We start from the raw sequence: 22,366 nt of genomic DNA, 5'->3' as shown, positions 1-22,366 counted from the left end.
ACTTGGATTTTTAAAAAGTCAATGACACAGAGACCAGTGCTTATTTTCATAGTGACTCATGCCAGTTTGAAGATGATTATAATTCACTGATAACAAACTAAACAACAAAGCACAAATAGTCTTAGTAACTGCCTGTATTTCCTGTCAAGATATCATAACCAATATATTTTGAGATAAACTTTATATTTAAATGTAAACTATTAAATCCTAAATGGTCCCCCAAAGCATCTTATTTGCTGAACATAATGTTTTAAGGAACTCACAACCTTAATTTTTCTAAAAATTTTCTGAAACACAAATACAGAAATTCAATAGCCAGTTTAACTGTTCTACTACATAGATCATAATAGTTTAAAAACTAAACTGATGTTAGACTTTTTTTCCTCATCTTGAAAATACCATAATTTTCTCCTTCACCTTGAATATAATGTTATTATAGGAGTCACTATATTCTTGAAATAATATGAAAACCAGTTAAACATTAAAAGTTCTCTTTTGGTATAAATTTCAAGGAACTATTGTAATAGAGCTCAAACAACTAAAATATTTCCTCCAGGTGACATCAGTATTCAATGCCATCATTCTGGTAGAAGAAAGAAGCCCATTTCTTAAATTTGGTCATAATACAGCTTGATTTTTAATTTATGCAACTCATTATTCAATCTTTTAACATGAGGCTATCTTAGAAACATGAACATCTTTGACAATTACAAGAAAATTGGATACCTGGACTGGCTGCCATTAAATACAATGTTTTAAAGAATAAAGATAACTTTCATTAGTTCAATAATAAAAACTATAACCAGAGTTCTGAAGCATTTCTCTCAAAGATTCTTCTATTATAAAAACATCACTTTCCTATCTGATTGGGACTGTTCCAGAACAATTCCTTTCTTAAGGCATATATATATATATATTAGAAGTCCTACATATGTAGACATAGGAAATGTCCTTTTTAACTCATGATACTTTACTCCAGTAATGTAATATGGACTAAAAATCATACAACATATGTTGTGCCTATGTGGATATATCTCTTATTCTCAATGTTTCCTGAACTGCAAAATAAAAAAAAAAAACCCTCATCCTTAACATACATGGTTTTCTTAGCAAAAACTGAGAATAAAACCCCCCCACAAAACCTGAGAATATATATGAATGTATGATAAAAACAAAAAGGATTATATAAACCATGTTAGTATGTTATTTTTATAGCTACTTATGAGTTTTGTGACATTCTAATAGTCACAGGCTATTTTGAGCTTCACCTGTTAATTCATTTGATTTCAACTGCCTGACACTGACAAATGCCAACACTTTCATAGTTTAAGAACTACCTCTTACAAGTCATCACCAAAAAAATGAGGTCCATATATGAAGTAATGTGACTGATCATAAAACACGTATCTCAAGCCACATTTTGTTTGTATTATAATTGTGTCTAGAGTTGGTCCCAATATCGGGTAGAATTCTGTCAAATACCATGTTAAAAATAAAGCAATAATCAGACTGAAGAAAAAGATCCTGTACTAGTAGTTTCAATTCTTGATGCAAGAGAGAAAAAGTAAAAAAGCTACATTAATCAACAGGCAAATGCACTTGTTAACTAGGCAAATTATTTATTTAAATGTTTTTTATGATCCCTAGGCAAGTTAATAGTGTGCAAAACTGACAAGAGCATTTGAAGATCTAAGGATTAAAAAACTAAATTTCACATTTAGTATATGGTAATATGAAATACTAAAATTTCATATTTAGTGTATGGTAGACTTTTGGCATTCATTAATTTAGCCTTTGTGATACAGCATCTTCACAGCTGGCTAACTGGAAGGTTGAGGATATAAGCTAGCATGAAAAGATGTTGATCCATGAGGAATGATGAGAATGGTGTATTATGTGCAAGCCAATCGTTTTGTGAGCAAATGTATCTGTTCCTCAAAATGGCTTTGTAGTTCTCTACTTGTGCTCACATATGCATTTAAAATGGAAATTGCAAGTAAGAGTATTCTTGAATGTGAATTTGAATAAGGGGTCTTAAGATATATTCCTCAGTTTAACCTATTAAGACTGAGCCTTAGCATGTACTCCTCCCCTTCTTAGAACATTCTTCCCCTGTAAGAAATTCCTATTTATTCTTTAAAACTCATCTTAACATCTCAGCACCTCAAGGAAGAACTAACATTCCTTCTTCTGGACTAATGCTGTACCTTGAACTCACTTAGACTGTCCTTATCTTGAGAGCAGAGTCCATGTCTTATTCACCTTTGTAACTTAGCATCTAGCACAATGCCTGGCACATACCGTAATAAAGGTGTGATAAATGAATAAAAACTTATACAGTAAATCAGTCCTTAGAGACTGAGAACACTGGGAAAACACTTGACTAAGATCTGAATTGCACCCTGTTATATAACTATAACCTGTTTAAAGTTCTACAAATTCAAAAATAAAGTCCAAATAATGCCTAAAGAGGCTTTCCTAATGAAGGAAAAATAACTACTGTGAATACTCCAAAAAATAACTGTCAAGATAAATCCATATAAGTAAAAGATATGTGAAAGAAAAATATTTGGTAATATATTTTCATGAAGACTCTTTTTCCCAAATCAACCTGGAACTAGACACCACAATTCTTAAAAAAATTCTTCTAAATAATCAAGTATCTCATCCAGTGGACATTCTATATGGCTCAATGTATAAAGACCTTTAATCAGTGTCACCATGAAGAACTTTTTTAAAAAGAATGCATATACCATTGGACTATTTTATAAAGTATTAATTATCTATGAAAAACTCTCTGGTTATAAATTTCTGCCCTTAACCCAACATCCTAAAATTGGAGTATTATGTGAAGTATGAATCTCTCTCATTCCAGGAAAGACTACAATGTTTTGTACATAACTTTTCCTTACATACACATGCAAAAATCCTATTCCTCTTACATTACTTTCAAAAAGTTCTTCCATTAAATATGTTCTGATCAGTAAGACTGATGTTTCTCGAGTTCTTTGAAAGAGTGACTCATGTAAGAGTCTCAATTTTGTATTTCACTATAAACTTCTATATATTTTTAAAAAATTGATGAATTGAAATAAAGTTCTACTATATAACCAAATCTCAAGTCTATAATCAACATATTTTAGGAAATGAATAATTAATAGCCATCCCAATAACTTGTAATGAATCTGGAATTTCCCCAGTACCTGGAAAATAGTCAAAGTAATCCCCTTCAAAAAGAGAAAGTTGTCTTTTGTAATGCTGAATATGAACCACTCCCTTTCTGTTCAGGTGCTCCAGAAGCCCAATTTTCAAGTGATCATGTATGCTCACTATTTTAGTAAACCGGTAACTAGAACAGGAAAGAAAACAAACTTAATTTTTGATTACCTAAAGCCTTTGAGTTGTGTAACTCATTCTGTAACTGATCAAAATGTAACGCCACTCACAACTCTTAAAGTAGCTACACTTTCAAACTGACCAATACTAAAAACCCAATCTAAAATGAGGAAACCATTTTATTTTCTTATGATTTAAAAAATAAAACCTAAAGTAATCCATGGTTAAAGTAATCTTAGAATTCCCCCAAATATCTTATTTTGGATTTTAAGATTAGATGGATAAAGAATTTTTGAATTTGTCATGTCATTTTTCAATTCGTCATGACAAGAGTATAAACGTTCTAAAAAGGTACTGTATAACTCCAAAGCATTTTATTAAAACTGGGATACTGGCTCAAATTCTGTAAAAAAGTAGTGGATAAGACAGAAAACTATGACGTAGACTTTTACAATGAAGAACTACAAATATAAGCCTGGCCCCTCACCACGGAGGTTTGGAAAATGAGATATTTTTAAGACACTTCATGTTTTATTTATTTTTTCCTAGGAAAGGCAAATCTCATTATATTTGAGATCAATTCTGAAGTTTCTCCATATATTTTAGGAAAACAAATACAACTATAGCTCTATTTTGCTTTACATTTCCATTCTCTCTTCAAGCTTTCTTTAAAGAACAAATTTGTGTAAGTAAAATATAAGTGGATATAACTTTCTTTTTATTTATTTAGTTTTAAAAACTTTATGTTTTCTTCCCTCTCCCACCTAGTTAGTGAAGAGAGAACTGCCATACACTTGACTTAAAATATTGAAATTTTACATAAAGTAGTTCTAAAGGCAGTATTTTTGAATTGGACAAAGATGTTGTAACATTTTCATGTTTATCATTAATCTGGTCACTATGCTTTGCACATGAATAAAATTAAACTTCATTTAAAGTCCCTGCTGTCACCCCTTCTTCAAATTCTATTTAATCTCTCTTCACACGCTACTTGAATTTAATTAAGAATTATTATGAAAGCTTGGGAAGTATGAGAACTAATGGGAAACCTTTTGGCTAGCAAAGAAATGTCAATGCCTATCCCCTCCTCATCTATGGGATTGAGGAAGGAAAATTTTGTCAAAAGGACTACCCTGTTACTTGCAGTGAGTAAGTCCTATAACTAGAGATGTCACGCTTAAAAAAACATGATTATATAAAGACCAGTGATTTTTTCATATTAAAAGCTAAAAGTAGAAACTGGATAGAAGATCCACTTGCAATAGAGAGAAATTTGAAAGTTTCTGGGATAATGATTAGATCAACAATTGATGCTAAGGTAAGCTTAGGTAGTTGTATAATGCTTTAAAACTACTAGATTGTAACAGCAATTGTTTAATTTTTTTTTTTAAGTAACAGGCTATTTATTGAATGATTTTTATGTTTAGTTATTCAGTTTATGGGAAGCATGCTTAAGCTAAATGGTTCTAATAACATTAATAAATATTAGCATGTTATATTTATTTTAAAGAACTAAAGCTTATTAGTTCAATTTTAATGTTTAGTAGCTTATTAATTACCTATTAATTACCCTATTAATAATTTAAAACTGGCTCACAATGAAATGAATGCCAATATTTTAAGCAAGCAAGATAGTGAAAGGTTTTAAGAAAAAACAAGTGTTTTAAAGTTTTGTTCAGTCCCCTGAACATAATATTCAGTAAAGAAACATTTTTGAATAAATTAGTATTAAGAATTATGTGATTTGTTCATCTTTTAGTTATCCTGCTAAGGCATAAAGAAAGGGACAGCAGAATTTTTTTAGAAAGCTTAACTGACTTACTACATTCTTTGAAAGAACTACCAAGTCATATACTTCTCTGTATCATTTCATTACACTAGGCCCATAATTGACAAGGCTGAGTTGAAACAGAAATTTAAGGACTATGTGATAACATAACTATGAAGGTTTCTAATTATTTTCATAATAAAAGAGAACTTTAAATTTATTTGATTAATCACTCAACAAATATTAAGAACAGATGACCATTATGTTAAGAAACTAGAAATACAGAAATACTGTTCCAAAATGTTTTCATGCCATTCACTGTGAAATCGTTCAAGAAACAATTTGCAGAGTAGTAGGGTATGTTCTGCCAAGCTGTGATTAACATGGCAGCCCAATTCAAGTACTATCAGACTGGCTACATCGGCAGAACATAAGCTGTAGTGTTTATTAGACTTTATATAAATTGGTAGGTCTTTGCAAGAAGTAAATATATATATTAAAAGCTATAATTCTTTTAAAAATTATTGTGCTCTTTGACATTTAGACAGCTCCAGAAATATCATTAATCTGGTACAGGTCAAGTACTAAATGTTTCAGGTAAATTTTCCTAATGCAGTGCTTCTCAAATCATCTATATGGAAGGACTAGTATCTTTTTAAATTTTCAAACTGTCACAGACTGATACTTCTATAAAGTTTTTTAGAAAATAAAAATGAACCACTAGAAAAATGAAGAAATAACATACAGAAAAGAAAGACCCATTTTAAAATTATTAGATTTAATAGATATGAAACTAACCTAACTGCTATAAAAGTTCTGGATCACTCACTTATGCTTAATTTCTATAGTTATTTTATTGTTGACCAGCACTGTCTCATCCAAACACTGTGAGAAACACTGTTCTAATGTAGTTACTATTATGTGGCATTATACCAAACATTGGGGATATAAAAGAAAACCAACGATAGCCTCTAATTTCATGATTCTTACTGTGTAGTAGGTATTTGTCCAGAAGAGATAGAGGAAAAGGGGTATGTGTGTGTTTGTATGTGTGTGTGCATGCATGCATGTGTGTGTGTGAAAGGCAACTAGGGAAGAGGTAACATTATATATAAAGAGATTTGAAACTTAATGAATTCCAAGAACTTTTCGTTTTGGTTAAAGAGCTAGGTAGGGTCCGGTTTGGATTTCATCTTTTAGGTGATAGGAAATGAGGTTTTTTTAAAAAAATTAATTAATTAATTTTTGTCTGCGTTGGGTCTTCGTTGCTGTGTGGGCTTTCCCCAGTGGGGGTGAGGGGGCTCCAGGCGAGCAGGCTTCAGTAGTTGTGGCACGCAGGCTCTAGAGTGCAGGCTCAGTAGTTGTGGTGCATGGGCTTAGCTGCTCTGTGGCATGTGGGATCTTCCTGGACCAGGGCTCGAACCCGTGTCCCCTGTATTGGCAGGCGGATTCTTAACCACTGTACCACCAAGGAAGTCCTGGAAATGAGTTTTAAGCAAGGAGGTATTTGCTTTTAAAAACTGACTCTGGGAGGAGTGTACTAAATGGATTAGAAGAGGATAAATGATGGAACAAAGAGATGAGTTAGATGAATTTTTCAAAAGTTCACTTAAAAGATGCTCAAGTGTTAAAATACTGTACTGACAGGAAAGGAAAAGATAGATACAAGTGACACTTAAGAGGTAGTAGAATGAATAGAACTTGTGGTAAGTCTCAGGTTTTGACTTGGGTTAATTAATGGTTGCATCTATAAGGGAGTATAATAAATAAAAGCATCGGGTTTCTAGGAAATACGTTTAGTCATACACATGCTGAGTTTGAGTTATCTTTAATATTGTTTAGGCAGAAATGTCCATCTAATAGTTATATTTTGGAGGAAAACTCAGGAGGGAGAAGTATGGTGGAGACAGATCTGGGATTTGTCACTTTTAAGCAGATGTCAACTTCTCAAAGGTAAAGGGGCTACAAAGAGCCTAGGAAACGGAGTCAAGAACGACCTTACCAAAAACAATTTCTGTGGGGTGGTATGATGGTCACAGTGATGATATAACAGCAGTTGATACTTGCACATTGTTTGTTATGTGCCAAGTACTTAAGCATGTTATCTCCATTTAACAGATAAACTAAAAAGTTTCTTATCCAAGGTCACACAACTTACAAGTAACAGAACTAGGATTTGAATCCAAGCAGTCAAGTTGCAAAATCTAAGCTTTAACTACTGTGCTAAGCTGCAGACATGAGGGCTACTGAATGGGACATGAGAAAGTAGGGAGGACAGACCACCCTCTTCAAGGTCAAGGGTACTCCTCACTCCATCTCCCTCCCACCCCATTAAAAAAAAAAGAGTTGACCATGCATATACGAGGAAAGGAAGACAGTGAAGAGGTGAGGTTAAAGATATAGAACAAAGAAGAGACAATTAATGGAACAAGTCTCAGGGAAGGTAAGAGAGGTCTCAGGAAGATGGTGGCGTAATTATGATGATATAGATACTTTTGGTATGGTATTCAATAAATGTAAGAGGAATCATAAAGTACATTATATCTTGGTATTAAGAATTTCCTTATGAACAGTTAGTAATATTTTGGTCAAGAACTTGTTTTTAATTTCTTTTAAAAACAGTTACTGAAAGCTTTCTCTTGGGCAAGGTACATAAGGCTTAGAAAAGCCCTGGGCAATTACTGAAGAATTACACAAAATACCTTAATCATATACCAAAACTATTTAAAAATATATGTATTCATTCATATATGCATAATAAATATGTACGTGTGTATGTATATTGGCGTGTGTGTGTCAGTCAATGATCGAGTTTATATTCAAAACAAACCTCTCTAAATAGGACTTCCCTGGTGGCACAGTGGTTAAGAATCTGCCTGCCAATGCAGGGGACATGGGTTCGAGCCCTAATCTGGGGAGATCCACATGCTGTGGAGCAACTAAGCCCGTGCGCCACAACTACTGAGTCCCTGTGCTGCAACTACAGAAGCCTAAGCACCTACAGACCACACTCTGCAACAACAGAAGCCACGGCAATGAGAAGCCCGCACATCGCAACGAAGAGTAGCCCCCACCTTGCCACAACTAGAGAAGGCCTGCACACAGCAATGAAGACCTAAAGCAGCCAAAAATAAATAAATTTATGTATTAAAAAATCTAAATGAAGACATATTTTTAATTATGCATGGGACGATTATAAAGCAAAGAGTGATTTTTCCAGTAAACACTTCAAATTCATATGAACATCATTTTTGACTTAATTACTTTAGGAGACTATATGTTTGTTTCATCGATATTGTCACTGCTCAGAATATTTAGGTTCTCTCTTTTTAGAGTTGGCAGACGTATGAAAAAGCATTGCTGTCTAGCACCCAGGAGGTGTCAGTATGTGTTTATTGAGTGTATGAACAATGTGGTTTTTACTATGGTAAAATATGATTTTTTAAAAATATTTTTATTGGAGTATAATTGCTTTACAATGGTGTGTTAGTTTTTGCTCTATAACAAAGTGAATCAGCAACACACATATACATATCTCCATATCTCTTCCCTCTTGTCTCCCTCCCTCCCACCCTCCCAATCCCACCCCTGTACGTGAGCACTGAGCTGATCTCCCTGTGCTGTGCGGCTGCTTCCCACTAGCTATCGGTTTTACATTTGGTAGCGTATATAGGACCAACCACCTCACTACAAACAACTCAATTTCGTTTCTTTTTATGGCTGCGAAATATTCCATTGTATACATGTGCCACATCTTCTTTATCCATTCATCTATTGATGGACACTTAGGTTGCTTCCATGTCCTGGTTATAGTAAATAGAGCTGCAATGAAAACTGTGGTACATGACTCTTTATGAATTATGGTTTTCTCAGGGTATATGCCCAGCAATGGGATTGCTGGGTCATACGGTAGTTCTAGTTTTAGTTTTTTAAGAAACCTCCATACTGTTCTCCATGGTGGCTGTATTAATTTACATTCCCAACAGTGCAAGAGGGTTCCCTTTTCTCCACACCCTCTCCAGCACTTATTGTTTGTAGATTCTGTGATGATGGCCATTCTGACTGGTGTGAGGTGATAACTCACTGTAGTTTTGATTTGCATTTCTCTAATGATTAATAATGTTGAGCATCCTTTCATGTGTTTGTTGCCAATCTGTATATCTTCTTTGGAGAAATGTCTATTTAGGTCTTCTGCCCATTTTTGGATTGGGTGGTTTGTTTTTTTGATATTGAGCTGCATGAGATTCATCCTTTGTCAGTTGCTTCATTTGCAAATATTTTCTCCCATTCTGAGGGTTGTCTTTTCGTCTTGTTTATGGTTTCCTTTGCTGTGCAAAAACTTTTAAGTTTCATTAGGTCCTATTTGTTTATTTTTGTTTTTATTTCCATTTCTCTAGGAGGTGGGTCAAAAAGGATCTTGCTGTGATTTATGTCAGAGTGTTCTGCCTATGTTTTCCTCTAAGAGTTTGATAGTGTCTGACCTTACATTTAGGTCTTTAATCCATTTTGAGTTTATTTTTGGGTATGGTGTTAGGGAGTGTTCTAATTTCATTCTTTTACATGTAGCTGTCCCATTTCCCAGCACCACTTATTGAAGAGACTGCCTTTTCTCCACTGTATATTCTTGCCTCCTTCATCAAAAATAAGGTGACCATATGTGCGTGGGTTTATCTCTGGGCTTTCTATCCTGTTCCATTGATCTATATTTCTGTTTTTGTGCCAGAACCATACTGTCTTGATTACTGTAGCTTTGTAGTATAGTCTTATGCCAGGGAGCCTGATTCCTCCAGCTCTGGTTTTCTTTCTCAAAATTGCTTTGGCTATTCGAGGTCTTTTGTGTTTCCATACAAATTGTGAAATTTTTTGTTCTAGTTCTGTGAAAAATGCCCTTGGCAGTTTGATAGGGATTGCACTGAATCTGTGGATTGCTTTGGGTAGTATAGTCATTTTCACAACACTGAGTCTTCCAATCCAAGAACATGGTATATCTCTCCATCTGTTTGTATCATCTTTAATTTCTTTCATCAGTGTCTTATAGGTTTCTGCATACAGGTCTTTTGTCTCCTTAGGTAGGTTTATTCCTAGGTATTTTATTCTTTTTGTTGCAGTGGTAAATGGGAGTGTTTCCTTAATTTCACTTTCAGATTTTTCATCACTAGTGTATAGGAATGCAAGAGATTTCTGTGCATTAATTTTGTATCCTGCTACTTTACCAAATTCATTGATTAGCTCTAGTAGTTTTCTGGTAGCATCTTTAGGATTCTCTATGTATAGTATCATGTCATCTGCCAACAGTGACAGCTTTACTTCTTTTCCGATTTGGATTCCTTTTCTTTCTTTTTCTTCTCTGATGGCTGTGGCTAAAACTTCCAAAACAATGTTGATTCATAGTGGTGAGAGTGGGAAACCTTGTCTTCTTCCTGATCTTAGTGGAAATGGTTTCAGTTTTTCACCATTGAGGGTGATGTTGGCTGTGGGTTTGGCATATGTTGAGGTAAGTTCCCTCCATGCCTATTTTCTGGAGGGTTTTTATCATAAATGGGTATTTAATTTTGTCGAAAGCTTTCTGTGCATCTATTGAGATGGTCATATGGTTTTTCTCCTTCAATTTGTTAATATGGTGTATCACATTGATTGAAGAATCAATTACTGAAGAATCCTTGCATTCCTGGGATAAACCCCATTTGATCATGGTGTATGATCCTTTTAATGTGCTGTTGGATTCTGCTTGCTAGTATTTTGTTGAGGATTTTTGCATCTATGTTCATAGTGATATTGGCCTGTAGTTTTCTTTCTTTGTAACATCTTTGTCTGGTTTTGGTATCAGGGTGATGGTGGCTTCGTAGAATGAGTTTGGGAGTGTTCCTCCCTCTGATGTAGGGATTTTTGTGGTGGAAAAATGTGGTAACAAGCATGAGCTATAATGTTATAGTTGTACCTCTGGTAAGTCACTGCTATTTTTATGACCAGATGAACCAAACGTAAGTCATAATGAATAATATACTCAATCAAATGAAATCAAGACCCAACTCAAGTGTCACCTCCTTGGTGAAGCCTGACTTATTTCCCAATGGCTCTCTTTTCTTTGCTTTCAAAACATTTGGCTGATCATGCTTTCTATCATGTCACATATTACATCTTATTTATTTATATGGCTATCTCATTCACCACAGCACGACATTCAAGAGGATAGGCACAGTCTTGTTCAACTCTGTACCACCAGTGTCTAGAACAATGCTTGGCACGGAGCAGGTCTCAGTGGATGTTTACTGGATTAGCTAAATAAGAAAATTCGTCTAGTTGCTCTTAATTCCTTTGATTTCTCTCTACAGCCCTAGATGAACCCAATCATTTTCATGTATGAACCCATCTATTTTATGCACCATGTAGCTAAACATTAAGATCTCAAACAATGAGATCTCAACATTGCTGAGCAATCTTATTCTTTCATTCTTAGATTATGATCTGGTCTCGTACTTTTAAGATAATGGAAGTCATTACAAAATCTAGAAACTACTTGCATCCATAATCCATTTCTTTTTTTCCTGTTGCAACAGTAGTGTCTTTCCTCCTTTCAAATGTTAGATTCAAATGTTATATTCAAATGTTATATTCAAATGTTATATTGTAAGGCTTAGTCCTGGGATGTCTTTTTCACAGATGGCCTCACTTCACAGATGCAATCATTTCCCTGATTTTAAATACCATCTACAGTCATATTTTTATTTCTAACCTAGGCCTCTGGTCTATATTCCATACTAGAATATCCAACTGCCTATGGTATATCCACTTGGATGTTTCATTGGTATGACAAACTGAACATGACTAAAATTAACTCATAATCTTCTCCTTACCCCAAACCTACTTCTCCTGTGTCTCTCCTCCCACTGTTACCATTATGTTCTCATTATGACGTACAAGCCAAAAACCAGACACACACTTGTGATTTCCTTCACTTTTCATTAATTTGAATGCCTTCTACAATACACGCCAGACACTGTTTGAGGTAATGGGGCTATAGCAGTGACTAAAACAAAACTCCTGTGCTCATGGAGCATGAGTTGGGAGTAGAGGGAGGCAAACAGATAAACAAAAAACTCAAATATATATATACAGCATATATCAGGTGGTCATGGAATGGGAGAGGGCAGTTACCATCGTATACAGTGAGTGGGGAAGGATCTGACTGATTAATAGAGACCTAAAGGAAGTGAGAAAGAAAGGATATAAACATTTGGAGAAAGAACATTCCAAGTATAGGAAATTATAAGTTCAGAGACCCCAAGGCAGGAACATTCGTGCAATATGTGAGGGGGGCCACTGAGGATGGAGCAGAGTGAGCATGGAGGAAAGTGGTAGAAAATAAGACAGAAGCCAGATCATACACGGCCTTATATGCCTTATATTCTCTTTTAAGAACTCTAGCTTCTGTTGAGTGAAATAAGAAGGCATTTAGTGATATGGACAAAGGGTGACAGGTGCCTTAAGTTTAAAAACATCGCTCTGGCTGTCCTTGTGAGGACAGACCATAGGAGTTAAGGGTATAAGCAGAGAAATCAGCTAGAAGATAAATGCAATAAACCAGATGAGATGATAGCAGCCTGGAACCTTCAATGCCTTTTAATACATTACAATCCATATTCCCCCACATGATCTGGCTTTTGCCTATTTCTCTGAACTCATTTTATCCCACCCCCATTTAAATATTATCTCACAGGTTACTCATCTTTGGTTCCTCAAACTTGCCCACCTTAGGGGCTCTGCACATGCTGTTGCTCCATCTGACTTCAACTCTCACCTGCCCAACTAACACCTATTCTTTGGTCATAGCTCAAAGGTTACTTCTGGGGAACATGGTATCCAATATAAATTAGGTGCTCTCCCAGCTCTTGTTATACTCAGAGCACTCTCCATGATTTTTTCTTTTCATGATGCTTAAAATATTCACAATTTATTTAACGTTTATCTCCCCTACTAGACTACGATCCATGGAAATAGTTCTGGTTTTGTTCACCATGGTATAGTTATTGCCTATCAGAGTGAAAGGCACTTAGTGGGCCCTTGATGAATATTTGCTGAGTAAATGAATGGATGACTGCACAAGTATATTTATTATTTGAAAAAAATTATCTAGCTTGATCACCTATAATATTCTGCAGATAATGCTCTGAATAACATCAGGTTTTTGAAAAATCAACTTTGTCATCAAAGGAAGAGAAATATCCATCAGTGAAATTCAGAAGAATGAAAGCAATTCCAAAAGGAGTTCTTAAAATATTTCGAACACACCATCAAATGAGTAAGTGTGTAAATAACCTCCCAGGGAAACTGTTTGAATCATGCAAACAGTTATGGGAACACCTTATGGGAACATCTTGTATTAGGGGGGCCATATATTTGGCATAAACATAAAAACATTTTTAATGGTTGCACAACAATGTGAATATACTTAATACCACTGAAGTTAAAAATAGTTAAAATGGTAAATGTTATGTTATGTATATGTGACAATAAAATGAAACATTTTAAAAGCATTTCTTACAAGCTGACTAGTATAATTATGAAAGATACATTATCTCAGGATATCTGAATAACAGCCCAGTTTTAACTCATTTATTAACTTGTCTTAGTGAATGACAAGTCACTTAAACTTTCCTTGCCTCAATTTCCTCATCAGTGAAATAAGGATAACAGATGCCCTAACCCAGGGGTCTCTGTGAAGAGGAAATTAAGAAAGTGACAATGATAGGAAAAACAACCTTTACTATGCAAAGAAGGATACTGTTACTATCAGATACTGCAAGTTCATTACTGGGCTATTAATATTTTAACATGAATTTATGAGAATTAGTAATTTATTTTAAATATTATTATTAATTAAGCAATGGTTTTCAGTAACCAACTCACTGACACTCTCCCAGTATAGTATAGTATAGTTTACAAATTACTGTAAAGAGGTGATTGGTAACACTTAGCAATTGGTTTCCATATATACACTACTAAAAAAAAAATACTGAACTAAGCATCCATTATTGGCAAAGTGAAAACACTAATGAAGTTGATCATTGGTAACATGCATCACCACAAACTATTTTTACTCACAAACTAATATAGAAAGATGATCTTAAGTGTGATATTAGAAGCAAAAAATCTAACAGATGAGGGTCTTTCAGTAATTAAAACAGCATAGCCGCAACTGACCAGAATTTAAATGTATACGTTAGAACAAATAGGCAAAAGACAACAAACAAGGCTTTAAGAGAAATTTAGCATGTCTTTCTCCTTTGAAAGGCTCTATCAGTCCAATCTCTTATATTTTCTAGTGACACTATTCAATAATACCAATTTATAAAATTTAGAACATAACCCTGATATACTTAAGAATATTCCAATCATAATGTGTTGAATGATATGCATAACTTTATTAAAGGAAGAAAATGTATTTTAGAAAAGATTTTGACATCAAGAAAATGAACTGTTTTTGATTTTTAGGTAACAGAAGTAAATCTGGAACCGCTTTTTCTTTTCTTTTCTTTTGTTAGAGGGGTCAAATTTGTAGTTACCATTATATATTAAAGATTAACATTTCTTATGTTTTCAATTACAGATACTTTGAGTAGTTATTAAAATCAATACAAGATACTTCAGTGTGATTATATTAAAAACTGCTGCCATAAATGTTAGCACTGCAAGTAATTCTACCTAGTGAATATAATGTAAAACAATTCTGTATTAAAATCAGATATAATTATTTACAACTCCTTGAAATAAGCCTTTCCCCTGTAACCTGTACTCTTGTCATTTCCTATTATAGAATTAGGGACTGACAAAACATTAGAAAGTTTTTATTAACAGAAATAGAAGCATTAATCCTAGAGAAATTTGTATATTAATTTGGAAGAATGTGAAGAACAGAAAGAACAGGAATCATTTTAGCCAAGTTACACAGGTACAAGGCATTCTTTCAGAGATACCGTTTCTACTCCAGTTATGAAAACTAAATACTTACACAACTTTGCTATATATACTCTTTCCACAAATAAGCTGCCTGAGAATTCAGGTTCTCTTTTCCCAGCCCCTTTTCTTTTTCTAAAGGGAAGGGATACTTCTCCCTTTCCCTGCAAACAAGGGAGAAGTAGAAACATTGGTATCTGTGATGGGAAAGTGAATGGTTCTAATACAAGTAAGGCTGTTTCCATTTCTTTACCTTTATCAAATTGGAAAGATCTGATTGAGTTGTCATTTGATAATTAAACATATTTTTGATGCTAGTTTGCCATGTAATTTTTGGCACATGGTATGGAAGAAACTCAAATAATTGAGTTTAATTGCTTGGATAGATAAAAATCTGCCCTAGGAATATTATTTGAACTTTTAATCAGCCACATTCTCAGTTTATCAGAAGTCATTTTCTTTAAAATCCTAAACTGTTTTTTAAAATTCTTATGTCTCAGGGGTTAGGTGTTTCTTTTTGTGATTGAAACTATGTTCATTTATTCAGCTATAAGTTTGGTTAATTTGAACAAAATTACAAAGCTTCATGTTAAAGTGTGTTTCCAAGAATTTGTTCCAATAAATGCAAAATGAGTCTCAGGTAAGTGTAGAAAAGCATTACACTTAGTCACATTCAAAGCTATGAAGTACTAGAACACAGAAATAATAGCTTTAGTAACGACTTTTTTACTGTTTTACATTATAATGAGAATCTAGTTTCCTAAAAGAATATTATTTCTGTGTAGTATCACTCATTCTCTTTAATTAAGTCTTATAAAAAAACTTTCAATATTCTTCTGAATTTACAGAAAGATTTTTTCCCTAACCCAACAGATCACAGGAAGAAGCTGACCTTAAAAATGCCTGGAATTTCAACTGACTTTGCATTGTGTGACAGGGATAATGAACAGGTCCTTGATTACTATCAGTTTTTTCAGTGAATTCCTAGAGTCTGTTTAAGGAGACCTATTACTTCCAAGTAAAGAGTTTGAAAACAACTATCTCATGCCATGCAGCTTTCCAGTGAAAAGGACCATATATCACTCCCCTGCTTCAAATCCATCTGAAGAGTTGCTTCTTTCAGGAGACCAATCATGAGCCTCCTAGGCCTTGACAATGAAAAAGACAAGGGTTGGAGTGCTCCTGCAATCTACTCAACTAATGCTAATTAAAATTACCTCCAATAATGCAAATTTCAAAAACTAGACATTCTCTCAATGGAATAATACATTTAGGGCCCTAGAAAACTACTTTGTTAACTTATTTGTACCACTGGGACACGGTGGTATATGCCTGTAATCATAACTACTCAGGAGGCTGAGGCCTGAGATAACCTGAACTCAAGAATCTTAAATTTCCTGCAGATTGCTTATTCATGAACAGTTCTATGTTGTTATATCCCTTGCCTATCAGTATGCCTAGGAGAGCTAAATTAACACAGCTCAGAAATGGATAATACTGATTTATAATGATAAATACCATTATTGTAATACTACTAAGCCAAAAAAATTAGAAGTACATTCAAATCTTTCTTCATTCAGTAGGTCCTGACAAAGTGGAATAAGACTTGTAGGAAAGAAGAACAAAGAAATACAGGAACTATGGATGGTAGAATTTTCCCGAAGTCATTCTGCTTGACTCCTTCAATTTAAAAAGATAAAATAATATCACAATCTAATACCTATTCGTTTACAATGTGCCAGTCACTATCCTAAGAGCTTTATATTCATCAACTCACTTAATCCCCACAAAACTCCTAAGATATGGGTACTATTATTTTCCTTACCTTAGGAGAAAAATGAGTTATAGAAACAACTTATACAGGGCAGCACAGGTGATCAGTATCAATCCAGATAGTGTAACTCCATAGTCTGTGCTTCTAACTTTTATTGCTAATTTTTAATGTGTTGTTTTCTTTTCTCTAGCCAGAATATGGTTTTTAAACTGTTCCTCAGAGCCCTGGGATCCCATGAGAATGCTTCTGGGGCCACTAAGTAGAAGAAAGCAGATGGGACTCCGGGCACTTCACCCAACCAAAGCAACTTCACTACATCTGTTTAAATATTGAGGATACAATTAAACTTTTCAAAGTAATAATTAAAAAAAAATTTTCATGCTAAAAGTAAAACGTGAAAAATCACAATATCAAGACTATACTCTTCATAAGTCAGGATCTATGTCTAAAAGTATCTCACATGTTTGCCATTCAGTAAATATTAACTTGATAAATTGAAACTGTATGGCAGTACTGTGCTCATCAGAAAAACTTAATACTCAGTTGTACCATTAAATCAGAGAAAATCTTGAATATCAATATAATTAAATTGAATAATAACAATAATGATATTAAATCACACTCAGATTGGTGCTTCTTAAGTTTTTAATCACAAGCTATCAAACAATTTCATCATCTTAAGGCTACTGATGGGTTAAGCATAACCCATTCTCACAAAGAAAAAATAGGTATGTTTTCATATCCATATTGTTAACAATATATCAATAATTACACTGCCTGATGTACTAAAGACCACTCATATTTTTAGAATTATTGAATTAATAAAAGGAATTATATTAAAATACAAATTATCAGATTTTTTTAAATAATATTTTCTGAAGTTCATGAATTATCTTCAGTTTCACAGAAGTCACAGAAGTCACTCGAAAAAACAGCATAACTGAGGAAACAGTATCTAAAAACATTATTTTAAAAAATCTACTCTATTAACTATCTTTTACCCTTTTCATCTGTGGACCTAAGAACTTACAACAGAATAACATAGGCTACTGCCACCATTTTATATTCCCTCCTATGGTGAATTTTCAACTTGAGAGCTGACATCTAAAGCAATTAAAAATCACAGATGCTTTCAGAAAATAAAACTGAAGTACTAGCTTTTCTAATTCTGGATTTGGATTAAAAGTCAAAAGCAGCAAAAATTGAAACTAATTTCTTCTCTTCTCCAACTTGATTGGAGAGTTTTATTTTAGAAAAAGTACAGTTTCCAACAAGATACAGACATAAAATAATATCCACTGCTTAAAATATTTTGCTAAAATTTTCATGAAAGTTTTTTCTTACTTTATGATATTATCAGAAAATTACAAACTATCACCCTAACAAACCTCACCCTCATGGCTATATCTCAGTTGAAATGAAACATGTAAAGATGAAATATATTAAGAGAGAAGGTCAGCATTAGACATACCTATTGTAATAAAATTGCTTTGAACAGAAGCAAAAACTAATAAATGAAGTTTCTTACACCTTAAACATACACAAAAAAGTTCAACAAATGCCAAATCTAGCTCAACATAGCTGATGAGAAGATTTCATTTTAATACTTGTTTTTGAGAAATTGAGTTAATCATAAGGAGACAACACTAAATAGACTATAACAAAGGCACAGGAAACGAGAATGTAATATTGCCCTAGAAGGAATTTAGTTTGAATGTAAGCTAGAGACTACCATGAATGATTAGCAAGAACACTAACTCTTGTTCTAATAGACTCGAATTTTTTATGCTTATGCTATTAAAACTTTTTGAAAATCCTAGTCTTAATCCTTATGAAAAAGCACCAAGACTGGTTTTCCATACTACAATGTTAAAAAAAAAAACAAAACCCAAAAGACCTCAAGAATATCAAGCCTCCAGAACCAAAGTAATTTTGGTAGTGCAAGGATAAGTAGTTGTATAACAATTAATATGACTGGTGATATGAGAAAGGGTTTTCTGATACTGATGTAACCACCGATTATATAAAACATTTTTCAGAGGTGGTGCTGAAGATGATGTTTCAGTGATTAGGCAGGGTAGTCCAACAGATATACAAACAAAATTACAATATGTCTGCCCTGTTCCTACTCTGAAAGCTCAGCACCCATGCACTTTACTTTGTTATCTAAATAACTGCCAGGATAACAGTATGTTTTGGCTTGCTCTTCTCAGATGAGTTCCCTTTCTCCTCTTCCGGAAAATAAAGATAAAATATTTTAAAATTTAATTGTCTAACTAGTGCTAGGATCCTAGAAAAAAATTTTGGATAAAGTAATTCACATTAAAGTATAAGCAATATTACTCATCAAAGAAAGTTTATAAAGGAATAGTTTATTAACCTATACAGTATCTGCTTCAGCAGATAGGCTATTTCCTGAGTGGCTCAACTCTAAACCAAGATATCAGGAATTAATCAATTATACATCCCAGTGCATGTCTAAGAAAAGTTGCCAACTCCTGGTCAAGAGTTATGACAGTTAAATTTCTAGTTTTTCAAGAATGCTATAAAGACAATGGTTCATTTAGGAAACAACTGGATTAATGACTATGTACAAAGGATTTATTTTGAATTTTGGATGATAAAGAGTCCTATACTTTTCTCAGATAGTCAAGATTTGCAATAATGTCCTTATCAATCCATATCTGTATTTAATTTATATCTTTGGAGGGTGCCTCCTGGGCACAGGAGATTCAGTATTAAAATATAGAGAACAGAATACTGCAGATTTAAAAATAGAAATTCAGAATTGCACACACACACAAAAAAAAAGGAAAGAAAGAAAAAAAAGACTTCCAAAAGAAGGTTAAAATTCAAATATCAAAATAGTATACCATTATTTTGGGCTTTTTGAAATACAGAATTTTATTTGTAAAAGGGGAATAAAATAACCAGCTCTAATTTTATGCACAGTAACAGTGATATTAAAGTATACATGGATCTTGTTACTTCACAATCAATCAAAGACATAAATATTTCACAAGTAAAACTGGAAGAAGGTACAGACAGAGCAGGAAGAAAAGGGAAGCTCTATGGAGAGACAAAGGGAAAAAAAGGGCAGTGATCTGTTATATCCCCAAACTGAAAGAGTCTTAAGGGAAAGTGATTTGTTAAAAATATGTATACAAAAGGTTCATAAAATTTTCTAATTTTTACAAATCTTAATTTCACATTAAGGTAAAAAAAAGATTTAAAATTAATTTTATTTAGAGTTAGAACACTGGTGACCATAAAATAATCATTCTCTGAAACTCCCACCAATGCCTAAAGAAAGCAAGAGACTTCATATAAAGGAGAGATCTCACTAGCTTTATTTTCTTCTCAGAGAGCCTAGGTTTTCTGTTTGGAATTATATTTTTTGTATGAACTTATATTTAATCTTCTACTTTATGATAATCAATCACATGCCACCTAACCGAGAATCATGATAAGATATTCTTAGAATGAATGATTCAAATGTGTATGCTTAAATCTTCCATGAAAACACAAACTCTCCAAACACATATAATACTCATATTCTGACAAGTAAAACCCAACTCTATTCCTCTTGTATTATTGATTACCATAAAACATATGAGTTTCACTTTGTTTGGAAAGACCTACCTGAATAGCTGAGTTCATGAAACACGTATTTCCCAGGTTACTTAGGCCACAGAGGCCGGGCTGTTCATTGTTTCTTCCAGGTTCTGAATAATCATAGTTCTTATAAGCAGTATATGATGGGAGACAATAATTTGAGTTTTTCACACTGGAAGAAAACAAAAAATCTTTTTCATAATTCAGCCAATTATCATCATATAGTTAGAATGAACAGAGTACTTTAAACCTATTTGAGATACGTGGTCAGTCATAAAGCACTTAACTCAGGTACTTTTAACATGAACCTAAATCAAAATAACCCCCTTAATTAATATACTCCTCATTCAATCAAGAAAATCACGGCATCATATACCACACCAACCAATACAAACCACATTATGTCTTTCTACCCTTGATTAACTGGAGCAGCTTCACAGCTTGCTCCATTCTTCATTGCTCCATCAAATGTAAAACATTCAGATTTTAAACACCACCCGCAGCAATAAATCATCTCACTGATGTCCCTTTTACATCCTGCTACTGTAATAGAGTGAGAACAGTAGAAGCAGGAAGAGTTGTGCTTTAGTTACAGGTGAGAGCAGAGATTTCCAGGGCCTTTGTGACATCACTGTTCTGATGCATTGAAGATTCTATTTATAGTATTCTACGCTAGACCAGCAAAATCTGGTATTCAAATGCAGAAAACAGCCTGGGGTGATCAGCAACGCAAAAATGAAATGATTCGAAGCGAGTACACACTTCAGTATTATTATTATTATGGAAAGAATCTTCTAGTTTGTCAGATTAATGCAGTTTATTTAACTAGGTAAATACAACCTCAGGATAATTTGTACTACGAGTATAATAAATATTAATCTTAAAAAAAACCCTACATAATATTCAACCTTAGAGAATCAGGGTAATTTTACAAAGAACTAAGAGAAGTCAATAAGTTAGATCCTTCTTTCTTTTTACATGTAACTAAAAAAAATTTTGTGGAAAAGGATAGATTCTTCCTTAATTTTTAATAGGTTATCTTATAAGATATTTATGATGGATGCTTTGGATATAATTCAAAAGCATACTTTCAATCATTATTTTTTTTATTCACTAGAACAAACCTGAACAAGAATCAAGGTTATTTGCTAAAAGCAAATAATGATGTAAATAAATGAATACAGTGTTACAAATAAACATGGTAAATCAGTAACTCTGACAGTCTCAATTGGCTATAATTTATCCCTGGTATTATTTTTTTTTAAGTTTTTACTTATAATTTCAAATACTTCCTATTGTAGCTTCTATACTCTCACTTTATAACAGTTAAAATGAACTGTACTACTGCTTGTTCTAACAAAGCCTTTAGTAAACATACACACCCTAACAAACCAACAGGTAAAACACACGAAACCATATCAACCAAAATTTACGCACACAATGCTATCCCACTAATATTTTTGTATTTTTAAGAAAACACCCCCCTTCATCACAAATAAAAGATCAACTCTCAGACTGAAAAACCAAGCTATCGCAAAGTTAAACAAAAAGAGCAGGCTCCAAAGAAGTGCAACCTTGAGCAATTCATAGACTTGTAGCTATTTACTTGTTTTAAACTTAAAGAAAAAAAAAAAGGGTTCAAGCATCTTTTGGATTTTGCAGATCACTAGCCTTATAACTCATATTTTATTTTAGATTAGCAGTAACAAAGTTCAAGGCACCTATCAGCAATTCCATATATAGTCACTCAGTGACTGGATTCTTGAATCTAACTTTGAGGACATGTAACAAGAAACTGAATCCTGGTTTTCCTTTTACCCCTTTAAGAAATGCTTAGGGGGCTTCCCTGGTGGCGCAGTGGTTGAGAGTCTGCCTGCCAATGCAGGGACACGGGTTCGAGCCCTGGTCTGGGAGGATCC

The 22,366-nt window shown here is 33.6% G+C and overlaps 1 protein-coding gene across 4 annotated transcripts in view; it reads right to left on the bottom strand.

The window, feature by feature from the left end:
- The window catches only part of USP15 (ubiquitin specific peptidase 15), a 128,308-nt gene that overhangs the window by 27,287 nt on the left and 78,655 nt on the right, over nucleotides 1-22,366 (bottom strand). For 2 of the 4 annotated variants that reach the window (XM_060025138.1, XM_060025139.1), the window contains one exon: nucleotides 20,475-20,619. In XM_060025138.1, coding sequence (XP_059881121.1) covers nucleotides 20,475-20,619 — 145 coding nt within the window. Of the gene's footprint in view, nucleotides 1-3,203; nucleotides 3,350-20,474; nucleotides 20,620-22,366 lie in introns of those variants that run through there. The other 2 variants (XM_060025141.1, XM_060025140.2) reach the window with 2 other exon arrangements.

This window comes from Delphinus delphis, chromosome 11 (genome assembly GCF_949987515.2).
Source record: "Delphinus delphis chromosome 11, mDelDel1.2, whole genome shotgun sequence".
Lineage (NCBI taxonomy): Eukaryota > Metazoa > Chordata > Mammalia > Artiodactyla > Delphinidae > Delphinus > Delphinus delphis.
The sequence above is the reverse complement of the archived record's forward strand: the minus strand, read 5'-3'. Positions and strand labels throughout refer to the sequence as shown.